The sequence below is a fragment of the Salvelinus alpinus genome, chromosome 32 (assembly GCF_045679555.1).
Source record: "Salvelinus alpinus chromosome 32, SLU_Salpinus.1, whole genome shotgun sequence".
Taxonomy (NCBI): domain Eukaryota; kingdom Metazoa; phylum Chordata; class Actinopteri; order Salmoniformes; family Salmonidae; genus Salvelinus; species Salvelinus alpinus.
In genome coordinates, this window is record NC_092117.1 from 13,157,941 (window position 1) to 13,172,768 (window position 14,828).

Genomic DNA, 14,828 nt, shown 5'->3' on the forward strand with positions numbered 1-14,828 from the left:
TGTCAATGTGGATGGGGGCGTGCGCCCTCTGCTGTCTCCACGATCAGCTCACTTGAGAAATACTGCACCAAACATCTTAGTTAGATGTAAAATTGCACAACTAAGTTTTCCTCTGCAAAAACGCCAAAATTAATGACAGATTTCTTGAGTTATCTGAGATGAATTCTGACTATTATGAGGAAGTATATACTGGCTACGGCGTCTCAAGATGGACAAACAGTACTACTGTCGCTTTTTCAAGTTTTTCAAGTGAAGATATTTTAAGGGAGTATGCGAGCTAGCCGAACTGGAGCATGCGGAAGCTTTTTAACTCTTTCAACATCTGTATCCATGGGAGCAAGTTTGGTTTTAGAAGTGGGGGGGACATTTTTGTTATTAATAATATTATTATTATTACTATTATTATTTTTATCCAGTCGGATAAACACTCCATTACAACCTACCGACCGCTCGGAGGCGTCCGCATGGTCCTAAAGCACACCGTTTCCTCGTTTTGTATCACATTCCAATGATAAAAGTGGGGGGGACATGTCCCCAGTGAAAGTTGCGCCCCTGCCTGTATCCACTGGTGTACTTAAAAAATGTTTTCTGTTGCAAATGTTGTATTGCAGGAGTGATGCTACCTTGTAGTTCTCTATACCATGTGACAAATGAGCAATGGCTAGTCTCAGTTTTCTATATGCAAAGCTCTGAATGCAAAGCTCTGAATGTGGCATCCATAGACAGACCACTATCCGCTGAGTCGGCAGAAAGCGGATGTTTCTGGTTTTCAGGGACACAGTATTTTCAGCCTTACTGCTGTTACCCCTGAAAAACAAAAATGAGGTGTCTCAAATGTGCATGGCCAGAGCTCTATATAGATCATAATTATTGGCACCCTTGATAAAAACCATAAAATAAATATGCTAATAAGGAGCTATACTGTATGCTAAAATATAGGGTTCAAAATTATTGTCACCTCTGTTTTCAATACTCTAGCACCCTCCCCTTGTAAGGATAACGACACTGAGCCTTTTTATAATATGTTTTATGAGATTGGAGAACACATTGGGAGGGATCTTACACCATTCCTCCATACAGAATCTTTCCAGATCCTTGATATCTTTGTCTGATCTTGTGGACTGTCCTCTTCAATTCAAACCACAGATTTTCAATGGGGTTCATGTCCGGAGACTGAGATGGCCATGTTAATTCTTTGGTCAATTAACCATTTCTTTGTGGATTTTGAGGTGCGCTTGGGGTTATTGTCTTACTGAAAGATCCACTTGTGGCCAAGTGTCAGCCTCCTGGCAGAGGCAAACAGGTTTTTATCTAAAAAGTCCTGGTATGCTACTGGGTAAAGTTAATTACAGTTGAAGTCGGAAGTTTACATACACCTTAGCCAAATACATTTAAACTCAGTTTTTCACTATTCCTGACATTTAATCCCAGTAAAAATTCCCTGTATTAGGTCAGTTAGGATCACCACTATTTCAAAAATGTGAAATGTCAGAATAATAGTAGAGAGAATGATTTATTTCAGCTTTTATTTATTTTGTCACATTCCCAGTGGGTCAGAAGTTTACATGCACTCAATTAGTATTTGGTAGCATTGCCTTTAAATTGTTGAACTTGGGTCAAACGTTTTGGGTAGCCTTCCACAAGCTACCCACAATAAGTTGGGTGAATTTTGGCCCATTCCTCCTGACAGGGCTGGTGTAACTGAGTCAGGTTTGTAGGCCTCTTTGCTCGCACACGCTTTTTCAGTTCTGCCCACAAATTTTCTATAGGTTTGAGGTCAGGGATTTGTGATGGCCACTCCAATACCTTGACTTTCTTGTCCTTAAGCCATTTTGCCACAACTTTGGAAGTATGCTTGGGGTCATTGTCCATTTGGAAGACCCATTTGCGACCAAGCTTTAACTTCCTGACTGATGTCTTGATGTTGCTTCAATATATCCACATAATTTTCCATCCTCATGATTCCATCTATTTTGTGAAGTGCACCAGTCCCTCCTGCAGCAAAGCACCCCCACAACATGATGCTGCCACCCCTGTGCTTCACGGTTGGGATGGTGTTCTTTGGCTTGCAAGCCTCCCCCTTCTTCCTCCAAACATAACGATGGACATTATGTACAGTTCTATTTTTGTTTCATCAGACCAGAGGACATTTCTCCAAAAAGTACGATATTTGTTCCCATGTGCAGTTGCAAACCGTAGTCTGGCTTTTTTTATGGAGGTTTTGGAGCAGTTTCTTCTTCCTTGCTGAGCGGCCTTTCATGTCAATATACGACTCGTTTTACTGTGGATACAGATACTTTTGTACCTGTTTCCTCCAGCATCTTCACAAGGTCCTTTGCTGTTGTTCTGGGATTGATTTGCACTTTTCGCACAAAAGTATGTTCATCTCTATGAGACAGAACGCATCTCCTTCTTGAGCGGTATGACGGCTGCATGGTCCCATGGTGTTTATACTTGCATACTATTGTTTGTACAGATGAACGTGGTACCTTCAGGCATTTGGAAACTGCTCCCAAGGCTGAAGCAGACTTGTGGAGGTCTACAATTTATTTTCTGAGGTCTTGGCTGATTTCTTTAGATTTTCCCATGATGTCAAGCAAAGAGGCATTGCGTTTGAATGTAGGCCTTGAAATACATCCACAGGTACACCTCCAATTGACTCAAAATATGTCAATTAGCCTATCAGAAGCTTCTAATGCCATGACAACATTTTCTGGAATTTTCCAAGCTGTTTCAAGGCACAGTCAATTTAGTGTATGTAAACTTCGGACCCACTGGAATTGTGATACAGTGAATTATACGTGAAATAATCTGTCTGTTAACAATTGTTGGAAAAATTACTTGTGTCATGCACAAAGTAGATGTCCTAACTGACTTGCCAAAACTATAGTTTGTTAGCAAGAAATTTGTGGATTGGTTGAAAAACAAGTTTGAATGACTCCAACCTAAGTGTATGTAAACTTCCGACTTCAACTGTATGCCGTTGACCTTAACAAAGGCCACAGGACCAGTGGACGCAAAATAGCCTCATAACATCAAAGATGCATTTTACCGTAGGTATAAGGTACTTTTCTGCATATGCTTCAGTTTTTCAACACCAAACCCACCACTGGTGTGCATGGCCAAAGAGCTTTAGTTTTATGTAATCTGATTTTAGCACCGCCTGGAGTTTGATAGACTGCATTGGCACTTGGATTGGAACCGGTGCTATTGTCAGATGACATGAAAATAGAGCTCTGGCCATGCATACCAGTGGTGGGTTTGGTGTTGAAAAACAGAAGCCTATGCAGAAAAGTCAGCAGATTATCAAAGTGCTTGTAGTCCAATATTCAACCCAGTGTTCAAAAACTGGGTCTCTGCTGAAAGTTGTTGGTCTTCCAGGGGGACAACATCCCCAAACACACATCAGAAAGCACCTAGAAATGGTTGAAGAATAAATGTTGGACTGTTCTGAAGTGGCAGCAATGAGTCCAGATCTGAATCTCATCTAATTCAAATCAAATCAAATCAAATCAAATTTTATTAGTCACATACACATGGTTAGCAGATGTTAATGCGAGTGTAGCGAAATGCTTGTGCTTCTAGTTCCGACAATGCAGTAATAACCAACAAGTAATCTAACCTAACAATTCCACAACTACTACCTTATACACACACACAAGTGTAAAGGGATAAAGAATATGTACATAAAGATATATGAATGAGTGGTGGTACAGAACGGCATGGCAAGATGCAGTAGATGGTATAGAGTACGGTATATACATATGAGATGAGTACTGTAGGGTATGTAAACATAAAGTGGCATAGTTTAAAGTGGCTAGTGGTACATGTATTACATAAAGATGGCAAGATGCAGTAGATGATATAGAGTACAGTATATACATATGAGATGGGTAATGTAGGGTATGTAAACATTATATTAAGTGGCATTGTTTAAAGTGGCTAGTGGTACATTTTTACATAATTTCCATCAATTCCCATTTTTAAAGTGGCTGGAGTTGAGTCAGTATGTTGGCAGCGGCCGCTAAATGTTAGTGGTGGCTGTTTAACAGTCTGATGGCCTTGAGATAGAAGCTGTTTTTCAGTCTCTTGGTCCCTGCTTTGATGCACCTGTACTGACCTCGCCTTCTGGATGATAGCGGGGTGAACAGGCAGTGGCTTGGGTGGTTGTTGTCCTTGATGATCTTTATGGCCTTCCTGTGACATCGGGTGGTGTAGGTGTCCTGGAGGGCAGGTAGTTTGCCCCCGGTGATGCGTTCTGCAGACCTCACTACCCTCTGGAGAGCCTTACGGTTGTGGGCGGAGCAGTTGCCGTACCAGGCGGTGATACAGCCCGACAGGATGCTCTCGATTGTGCATCTGTAGAAGTTTGTGAGTGCTTTTGGTGACAAGCCGAATTTCTTCAGCCTCCTGAGGTTGAAGAGGCGCTGCTGCGCCTTCTTCACAACGCTGTCTGTGTGGGTGGACCAATTCAGTTTGTCCGTGATGTGTACACCGAGGAACTTAAAACTTTCCACCTTCTCCACTACTGACCCGTCGATGTGGATAGGGGGGTGCTCCCTCTGCTGTTTCCTGAAGTCCACAATCATCTCCTTTGTTTTGTTGACGTTGAGTGTGAGGTTATTTTCCTGACACCACACTCCGAGGGCCCTCACCTCCTCCCTGTAGGCCGTCTCGTCGTTGTTGGTAATCAAGCCTACCACTGTAGTGTCATCCGCAAACTTGATGATTGAGTTGGAGGCGTGCATGGCCACGCAGTCGTGGGTGAACAGGGAGTACAGGAGAGGGCTCAGAACGCACCCTTGTGGGGCCCCAGTGTTGAGGATCAGCGGGGTGGAGATGTTGTTACCTACCCTCACCACCTGGGGGCGGCCCGTCAGGAAGTCCAGGACCCAGTTGCACAGGGCGGGGTCGAGACCCAGGGTCTCGAGCTTGATGACGAGTTTGGAGGGTACTATGGTGTTAAATGCTGAGCTGTAATCGATGAACAGCATTCTCACATGGGTATTCCTCTTGTCCAGATGGGTTAGGGCAGTGTGCAGTGTGGTTGCGATTGCGTCGTCTGTGGACCTATTGGGTCGGTAAGCAAATTGGAGTGGGTCTAGGGTGTCCGGTAGGGTGGAGGTGATATGGTCCTTGACTAGTCTCTCAAAGCACTTCATGATGACGGAAGTGAGTGCTACGGGGCAGTAGTCGTTTAGCTCAGTTACCTTAGCTTTCTTGGGAACAGGAACAATGGTGGCCCTCTTGAAGCATGTGGGAACAGCAGACTGGGATAAGGATTGATTGAATATGTCCGTAAACACACCAGCCAGCTGGTCTGCGCATGCTCTGAGGACGCGGCTGGGAATGCCGTCTGGGCCTGCAGCCTTGCGAGGGTTAACACGTTTAAATGTTTTACTCACCTCGGCTGCAGTGAAGGAGAGCCCGCAGGTTTTGGTAGGGGGCCGTGTCAGTGGCACTGTATTGTCCTCAAAGCGGGCAAAAAAGTTGTTTAGCCTGTCTGGGAGCAAGACATCCTGGTCCGCGACGGGGCTGGTTTTCTTTTTGTAATCCGTGATTGACTGTAGACCCTGCCACATACCTCTTGTGTCTGAGCTGTTGAATTGCGACTCGATTTTGTCTCTGTACTGGGACTTAGCCTGTTTGATTGCCTTGCGGAGAGAATAGCTACACTGTTTGTATTCGGTCATGCTTCCGGTCACCTTGCCCTGGTTAAAAGCAGTGGTTCGCGCTTTCAGTTTCACGCGAATGCTGCCGTCAATCCACGGTTTCTGGTTTGGGATTCCTATGGCAAGATCTGACAACAGCATTAAAGAATTGTAACAATTTGCAACTGAAGAATGGGCCAAATTGGCAGTAGAAAGTTGCAGCTACAAGAAGCATTTTTCGGTAGTTATCTTGGCCAAAGGCTGTGGACAACCAAGTACTTGCTCCAGGGTGCCAATAATTATGTTAATGAAATTTGTTTATATTTTCGAAATAAAAATGGTAAACTTAAGGTTCCCCTAAAAAAAGTGGGTTCTGCAATGTTGAAAAGACAACTGTGTGGAGACAGTTATTTTTTTCAATTTCAATGTACTTTAGAAGAAATACGGAATTATTTAAGAAAAATACCAAGTATTTTTAAAGATCAGTGGTTTCTGCCAATTGAAGGAGCCCTTGGTGCTAAATTGCATTTTGTTATTTTCCTCTTTGTCTGAAGGAAATTGCTATTTATGTTTCATTGATAATCTTTTGTACAAAACCTCAGACAAATGAATGGATATTAAAGATTGCTGAATATGACATGTGCTTTATGCTGTTGACATTTATTTGTCAGTGAGGCCATTTTGTGAGTGTGTCTTACTTGGAATGACAGTATATTGTTAGGATGCCAGCACAACTAAGGGGACTTCTCTGCAAGAATACGCTCTCACTTGGATCTTCTCTGTAGCTGGAAATACTGTGGTTAGTTTTATTGACCAAACATCAAGAACAGAGTGCTATATGATTTTTTATTCATCACTAAAAGACAGTATTATGTAAAACAGTAGTAACAGGGAATACATTAGTACAGCTCATTAAGGCAAAAAATATACAGCATTGTTCAACATCGATACACATGCATCAGTGAAAAATAGCAGTCATTACAAGGGCTGTCTCTGCGTAATATATCACAACCTTAGTTCACACCTGTTTCCATGTTCTATGGTGCATTCGAGTGCTCTCTGAAATGTGGAAATACGAGTTCCCGACTCCAAAATAGCCAGTACAATGCCCCCCAAGTCAATGCCCTCCAAGTTCCAAGTGAGAAACTCATGCCAGAATGATGATACCTGAGTATCATCGAGTTCTGACGTTTCATCAATGACCTGTCACCTTTGCGACCAAAAGATGGTAAAACAAAGCCTTTACAAAGCCTTTAGCTATGTGGATAAAGAAGCTACTTTGACCAATACAGTCTATGGTTTGACACATTGTCAACGTCAGCTAGTTAACTAACTTATTATTAGCAACGTTATCTTGCTTAGCCCTCTAGCTAAAAATCTAATTCATTGTAGAGTTGTACCAACCTCAAAAGCACTAGAACGCATTTATATCGTCTTCACAACTTCACCAACTGGAGCTATGAGATACCAAGGTCAATTCGAATGCACCACTATTAGTATTTAAACATTAACACCCATGCATGTCATTCGGTAAGGGTGGGGGTGGAGGGGGGCGTCTAAGATGTCTGGAGAAGGCTCTTCTCCCAGCCTGCTCTTGGTGTGGCATTGACCTTGTATTTGACCGGCTGGAGGACTACCCCAAACTTTCCTTCCAGGCTGGGCAGTGGCTGGCCCGGGGACACGGACATAGTTAAACGCTGAAGGATCCAGGAGAGGAAGAGGAAGATCTCCATCTTAGCCAGCGCCTCCCCCAGACACACTCTCACCCCTGCCCCAAACGGCAAGTAGCTGGGTGAGGGGATGCACAGACCTGTCCCCTCCTCGTTCAGGAAGCGACCTGTGGAGACACGAGAGAAAGACAGACACAGAAAACTGAGGACACAGGGAGGACTGAGGACACTAATACACAGAGAATGAGGTATAAATAGTATATAACTTGAGACATTCTCACCAGGATCAAACATCTCTGGGTTCTTCCACTCTTTCTCATCGTGATGCAGGGACCACAAGTTGATGATGATGCGATCACCTTTCCTAACAGTGAACTTGCCAATACTGCAAATTAAATACATACAGAAACAGAACAGAGTGAACTTGCTATCAGTACAAAGAAACGACTTTAGATCAAAACAGTAATGTGTGTGTACCTGGTGTCTGTTTGGGCTACATGGGGGATGAGTAGAGGGGCAACAGGCCGGATGCGTAGCACCTCTCTAATGGTGGCCTCCAGGTAGGGCAGGCTCCCTCTGTCACTGAGCTGGGGGGTTCTGTCTCCCCCCACCACACTGTCCAGCTCCTCCTGAATTCGCTTTTGTACCTGTGGATGGTGGATGAGGTAGGCAATTGCCCATTTTAGGACCGTTGACGTGGTTTCCACTCCGGCTCCAAATATGTCACCCACGGTCATGAGCAGGTGGTCTTCACTAAGGCCCACAGTCTCCGTGGTGATCTCGGCGGTGTTGTTGTTCTCAGCACTGCGTTTGGCCCTTAGCAGGGCGTCCAGCAGGTCTCTCTGTTCATGATCGCTGTAGTCCGACTGTGGAGAAAGATAACGTAAAGCACGGCCATACACCATGGCCTACTGTAGCCTGCTGCAACTGGTATTTCCCTGATATTCATAAAAAATGATGAGGTACAATAGATACTTCATCTATATTCTATTTATATAGAGGAAAGTACCTACTGTACCTACCTGCTGCAGCCTACCTTGTGTTCCTCGTATTTCTTCTGAAGCAGCTTGTCTCTGATTGACACACACTGCTTTAGGATACGCAGGTCTGCGTTGGGGAAGACCTAGGAGGGAGAAAAGAAGACGTGTATAGAGGCACTGAGGAAACCTGAGAGATGTGCTGGTGCATTCCATCCAGGGGGCTATAAACAACAAGTTGCACTGTACCTGTAGCCATGGGAAGATGTCCACCAGACTGTCCTTAGCGACCGTATCCACAATGCCCTGGTTGAACTCCAGCATGGCCTCAAACTCGGGGTCGCCGCGGCAATAGGAGGAGCTGAAGCAGAGAGAGCAGACCACGTTGGTGACAGCTCTTGTCAGCTCTGGGGACAAGTCCAACGATGCACTCCCTGACTCTCGCAGAGTGTCACACAGGGAGAGGGCTTCCCTACATACTGCAGAGAGAGAGAGAGAGAGAGAGAGAGAGAGAGAGAGAGAGAGAGAGAGAGAGAGAGAGAGAGAGAGGGAGAGAGAGAGAGAGAGAGAGAGAGAGAGAGAGAGAGAGAGAGAGAGAGAGAGAGAGAGAGAGAGAGAGAGAGAGATTGTTAGTGTTAGTGTGTTAGTTTTCAGTACACCTGAATCAGAGTGTTCAGATTGATTCATTTTCAATAACAAATTGTTATAAAGGATATAAACATTGTTTGGTACTCACTAATCTTCTCGATGGAGGCAGAGCCCTCACCAAACATACACAAGGCTCCATGCACTGTTTTACGATGAAATCTCCAAGTGGCACCGTAGTCTGCAAAGGCAATATCTTTACCGTCCCTCGTCAACATGTCTGTGGTTACCTTGTTAAGAACAAAGATTGCATTTTGAAGGCTAGTAGAGCATAAGGAGTGAGTAATGTAACGTTAACTGTAAAAATTCACTGCATTACACATTACATTTATTTTAATGTACATTTCAGACACAATTATATCAATGTTATAATGCATCAAAGACAAGCAAATAATCTGCAAATAAATGATCAGGCTGACTTTAAATTGTCTCTGTCATATAGAATAGAATAAAACAAGTTCAAGAAAATATAACCACTCACTGTTCTGGGTCTCCCTGCAAAGATTTTCCCCTTTTTAAGGAGGACCTCTTTGGCGTGCTGGTGGTGGTTGACAAGGATGACTGTGTGTGCGCCCATCATGAGAGAATAGGTCTGTCCATACTTCTGCTGCAGCTTCTGGAAGAGGACATGCGGTGCCTGATTGCTTCGCAGGCTCAACAGGCTCCCGATGAGTGGGAACGCGGGCAGGCTCGGGGGGGGCCCTCTGGTCTCCAGGGACCTTCGAAGTTTCGCCTGCAAGAGCAGTAGACCCAGCCCGACCACAGAGAATACACACATGCACAAAAACCACGCCATGCTGTATGTTGGGCCGAGAGGGGCTGGCATCGTTATCCGAGACTCAGAGCGTCACTGAACTTCGATAGCAACAGCACTGAGGAGCAGAGGGGTTTTATACGGCTCCTTCAATGCCATACCTTGACCCTGCATATTTTAAGCTTAGATATCTTTAACAGCTCATGCCAATTTAAACAAGATAAGCTTGTTTAACTTTGATTAATCCCACTAAAGATGTTTGATAAAATAATATATTTTGTTGCAAATAGACTATAATAGGCTAACGAAATACAACAATTTATGATTGATTTAACTAATGTTTTATGCATAAAGGAATCCCTATTTTAGGCAAGAGACGCCAACAGCCTAACCTTATAATGGCAATGGACTTTTGAAAATTATTTTCTGGGGTTTCAAAGATGTTTTGGCTGTTTAAGAGTAGGCGTTTTCATGACAAGCTGCAATTCCGTACTCATAACACTGCAATCACCGATAGAACAATGAGCCAGATGTTCACCGGATGTATAAATCTGAAGCATCCGGTTGGCGTTTCCAAGAAGAAGCCCAGTGGCAGTGGGAGAAGATGGCGTTCTCAAAACTAGAATTTGTTACGAACAGAGTGGACTAAGTTTTGTAGACTTTACCAAAGTTTCAAAGTAGGCGTTTCCTATTGGAAAATGCAAATACATCCATAGAATGCGCCAATAGGATCTTGCTAGCTAGTGCTTGGCTCTGCCCAACCCCAAGCTTGTCCTGCCCACTATGATTAATTTGCTGCGATTGGAAACGACACTGTGTGGTCTATCTTGTTTGTTTATAAAAAATCTTTGCTGCAATGGCTGCTGCGGAGTCGCAACCACGGTTTGGTCAATCTGTCAAAGGATTATTGTCCGATAAAGTGGGCTCCTGCAGCGGGGATGTGATCGCCCTGACTCGCCAGGTGCTAAAGGGATCACGGAGTCAAGAGGTAAAGCTGGAAATCGATTTGCACCTTATTGTGAGACCTTGCTGCATTTGGTTAGCTAGCTGGTTGCCCCACAACGACAGCTAACGTTAACTAATGTTAGCTAGAAAGAAAAGCCATAGAATCTCTGACCAACTGATGTTAACTAGCTAAGGTTCTTGTGTTTGCGAGATTAACATTGTTACATCTGTTTGAAGTTACAAATGGCGTATCAAATGAACATTGTCTGGTTGTCAGTTTTTAATGAAGCGTCAGGGGTATCTAGCTAAAGTTAGGCTGGACAAAGCTAGCGAGCTCATTTGCATAGCAGCTACATCACTTGATGGGTGCATCTCAATATGCTCGAACCACTATCTAAATTCCTTATGTCATTTTCTTAACTCCTTCACTTGCCTCTTTCATTTATGTCTGGAACTATGGCTACCATTCTCACTGGTCCAGTTTCTTACTATATCTTTATGAAGGGAAGGGAGGTGAGGAAAGGAAGCCACTTTAAACTATTTACTCAATGTCTCTTTCAGCTCCTGGGACAGGCTGCCAGAAACATGGTCATTCAGGAGGACGCCATTCTGCACTCAGAGGATGTAAGTAGTACTGGGATCCAGGTCCACACTACAGTAGCTCAACTAACAGAAACTAACCGTGTTCACCCTGATCTAGCACTGATATTGTCGGACTACAAAAACACAATTTGTTTGTTTTACAGAGTTTGAGAAAAATGTCCATCATCACCACCCATTTGCAATATCAGTAAGTATCCCCAGTATATTTTGGACAAGATAGACCAATGTGCATCCGGTAAACACGATAGTTCAGAATTGATTCTCATGTGCCATTTGTGGGGATTGCTATGCTTGGATAATAAACATTGACTAGGGAGATGACAATATCATATTTTAAATGACTCTTTGTTTTATCTTCCAGACAAGAGGCCATCCAGAAGAAGTAAGTCAAAATATGAACTTTGTTTGTTAGTCAATCTGCATCACTGTCCAAATGCGAAGTCATAACACTACTTGATGACGCAGTCAACCATATCTCCCCTTGCTTTCTCCACAGTGTGGAACACTCCAAAAACCTCCAGGATCAACTGAGGCATTTACTGAAGTGAAGTGTCTGCACTGAGACACTTAAATTAAAGACTATGAGCTGTTCCTGTCTGTGTTACCATGTTGCTTCTTGGGAGAAAATATGTGCAGACCCCCCCTGTTGCAACCTTGGGAAAACCCAATTCCTCATTGAAACTAGTGGAGAACCCCCCCTCACTATGATCTCAAACTGTGTTTTTAATACACAATGAAATTAAACACAGACTACTCCTTGCTAATCAGAAAACTCTCAGGTATGTTGTGGTGGACTGTCATTACAATTGTTTCACAGGAACCTAACCAGCTGAGCTAGCAAACCAGCTGAGCTAACAATGTAACAAATGTATAATTTTGTATAAAATAATCCAACAGGCTCCACATTAGAAGAATCACAGTACCCCCTGGGGCACTGTTAATTTATTTAGCCATTTAATCTGTTTTTTGAAGAAAAATCTAATTTTCCCACTGCTTTCATGTGTTTGAAACGAGAGCTTGAATGAGGTGTGTGTGTCCTACTCCACAGCAGTTGCTTTCCATTGGAGCACTGAGATTGGTTGGCCAAAACTCTGGGGCGGTGCTTGGCGAAGGGTAAATTCTATCAGAATGTTCTCTAACGTTGCACCTTCCTGATGTAGCCCCTGGCCTTTTGGACTGGATGCTGCCTGGAAGTCTCCCCAGGTACATGCTGTTCTTAAGAATATGCATATAAGCATATGGTGCTCTTATCCTGCATATTAGTGACTCTTATTTATTAAAGTCCTACTCCAGTCTCCATTTTAGCTCATTTATCACCTGATTTACTTAACAAAAGGCACATCTCAATTGGTGGCCTTTCCTCTTTTGGTCTTTATTCTTGCAACCAAGGGGGAGGCCAATGACATCAGAAGGCACCATCAGACCAATGACCTACTCCATTGGAGATTCTTGTTTGGGCAAAATACCGTCCTCCCCTCTGTGACCCGGAAACCAATAAGTGGTTGAGGAGTGTGTCATTTCATTAGTAGGCAAACAGAATAGTGTCCTCCCCCGCCTACCTTTCATTGAGGATACTCGTGTCTCCTACAACAGAAGAGTTTAGAAAATCTGCCACACCTTTGAATCAGCTTTTGTTTTGGCAGAGGAGAAAGATGCACACACAAAAATATATCTATATGCTACTCATTGTTTTATGTATAAAATGTCTTGCACAACTGAATTTGTTTTAATCACTTAACATACTTATTTTGGGATCAACCCCGTAAACATCATTGCCTAAGGATGCGCGAGGGGAGAAGGTTCGTCTCCCGAGTGGCGCAGCGGTCTAAAGCACTGAATCTCAGTGCAAGAGGCAACACTACAGTCCCTGGTTCGAATCCAGGCTGAATCAACATCCGGCCGTGATTGGGAGTCCCATAGGGTGGCGCACAATTGGCCCAGCGTCATCCAGGTTTGGCTGTCATTGTAAATAAGAATTTGTTCTTAACTGACTTGCCTAGTTAAATAAAATTTCAAGCAAGTGGTTTTCCATCCACATTTATTTTCCACGCCAACGCTCCTCGATTACCTTTGACCTTTTTCAAAAGGAGGTGAGAGGACATCTAATTGAGAAAAGGCCCATGAAGTTTGCACATATTTTTTACCCTTGTGTGTGTACATTATTATATTTATATGTGGGATATTGTTTTTCAACAGGAAAAGTTCAAAAATTGTATACATCAGAATATTTTCCTTCACAGTACCAAAGGGTTGGAATAATGTCATTTCAATATGAATTGTTTTTTCACACTGGATCTATAACATACTTAATATTGATTGACGTTAGCCTACTTATTGTGAAAATATTGAAGTAGATATTTTACCTATACATTTTGAAATCCATATGTCCACATTTTAGCCATTGCATCGACACATGGTAGTAAAATGTGTCTTACCTGTCCACTGTGTCTGCATTGTGACCAGATATCCTGGTCCCTCCTTGTATGCAAATTATTTCATTCTTTCAAAATAATATTTATTTTAAGACACATTGAAGCCATAAATCAATTGCATCACCTGTTGATGATTTTAAAGAGCTGGATAATGATTTAAATGCTTTTACTGTTCAGACCTCTTCGATATCCAGACAAGCTCCATCTCCTAATCTACACCTGTACAAATGTTGGTACAATCACAATGTGGACAAGATCAGGACAAAGGATGCATGTTAGAACCAGGTATAAATAGGGCTTTAGAGAGTACACAGAGTAGTAGATAGTTTGGATAAGGGATGAGAAGTCATTCAATTTCAATAAGGAAGCATATTGTATTTAACCTTGATTAGCCTGCTAATAGTGGTATTAGAGCTAGCAGTTAGGGTACATTAGGTACATTGAAATGTGAGTGGTCCTTAAACTTCCTCAAACTTGGCATAAAAGAGGCTGCCATGGCGACAGTATCAGCAACCTTCGAAGGCTAAGCAGCTGGCTGTCCTAGACCGTGACCCTGAGCGTCGTCAAGGGGAGGTTTGCATCTCAATGAACTACTCTCACAAGGGCCAAGTAAAGTGTTGCAAGTCTCGTGTATTGTGCATGTGCTATATCATGCACACTAGGAAAGAAGTGGTGCGACTCGAGGGCTCTAGAGAGGTTGGCGTGTTGGGGACGAGCACTCCATTTGAGCTCCATGCAACTACTCCAGCCAAGATCTGGAACCTTGAGAATGTTCTTGCTGAGGGAAGAACAATGCCACTTTATCAGCCCCAAGGCCTGTCAGGCTGCAATGATTAATATGCACAGCGACCTCCTGTCACCTACCTCTATTATATAAAGGTTTTCTGAAGCAAATGTGCAGACACTATTTTTGATTAAACTAGACATGAGAAATGTAAAGCAAAGTACAAATAATTGTATAATGACCTGCTTATTTCTATGTCATATACCTCAATTGCAATCAATAACCCTAGAAATTGCTGTCACCTCAGCACCCGAATAGTCCACAGACTATCCCTGCTCTTTCTCAGATGTTTGTCTCCCCCTGTTGGTACGATATTGTAAACTACTCAATGGAGTAAAAGGTTTGACATAACACAGTAATTCCAATC

General features: G+C 43.2%; 2 protein-coding genes across 2 annotated transcripts; one reads left to right on the top strand and one right to left on the bottom strand.

Annotated features, from left to right (window-relative positions):
- Positions 1-6,483: 6,483 nt before the first annotated feature.
- On the bottom strand, positions 6,484-10,263 carry cyp17a1 (cytochrome P450, family 17, subfamily A, polypeptide 1). Its single transcript, XM_071380018.1, has 7 exons — positions 9,425-10,263; positions 9,035-9,173; positions 8,548-8,777; positions 8,358-8,444; positions 7,799-8,187; positions 7,603-7,706; positions 6,484-7,488 (listed from the first exon to the last, which is right to left on the bottom strand). Exons 1-7 carry the CDS (start codon positions 9,767-9,769, stop codon positions 7,208-7,210), a joined length of 1,575 nt encoding a protein of 524 aa, XP_071236119.1. The 5' UTR covers positions 9,770-10,263; the 3' UTR covers positions 6,484-7,207.
- Positions 10,264-10,272: 9 nt separating this feature from the next.
- borcs7 (BLOC-1 related complex subunit 7) lies at positions 10,273-12,017 on the top strand. Its single transcript, XM_071380022.1, has 5 exons — positions 10,273-10,685; positions 11,204-11,266; positions 11,389-11,432; positions 11,607-11,627; positions 11,742-12,017. The coding sequence occupies exons 1-5, from the start codon at positions 10,554-10,556 to the stop codon at positions 11,791-11,793; spliced, it is 312 nt and encodes a 103-aa protein (XP_071236123.1). The 5' UTR covers positions 10,273-10,553; the 3' UTR covers positions 11,794-12,017.
- The last annotated feature ends 2,811 nt before the right edge of the window (positions 12,018-14,828 follow it).

Excerpts from the sequence above, each read along its gene's own strand:
- cyp17a1 (XM_071380018.1), bottom strand. The coding sequence starts at position 9,769 with ATGCCAGCCCCTCTCGGCCCAACATACAGCATGGCGTGGTTTTTGTGC. Across the intron at positions 9,174-9,424 it reads TTGCAGGGAGACCCAGAACA|GTAACCACAGACATGTTGAC; the intron begins GTGAGTGGTTAT and ends GTTCTTAACAAG. Across the intron at positions 8,778-9,034 it reads TGCCTCCATCGAGAAGATTA|TATGTAGGGAAGCCCTCTCC; the intron begins GTGAGTACCAAA and ends CTCTCTCTGCAG.
- borcs7 (XM_071380022.1), top strand. The coding sequence starts at position 10,554 with ATGGCTGCTGCGGAGTCGCAACCACGGTTTGGTCAATCTGTCAAAGGA. Across the intron at positions 11,267-11,388 it reads CCATTCTGCACTCAGAGGAT|AGTTTGAGAAAAATGTCCAT; the intron begins GTAAGTAGTACT and ends TTTGTTTTACAG. Across the intron at positions 11,628-11,741 it reads CAAGAGGCCATCCAGAAGAA|TGTGGAACACTCCAAAAACC; the intron begins GTAAGTCAAAAT and ends CTTTCTCCACAG.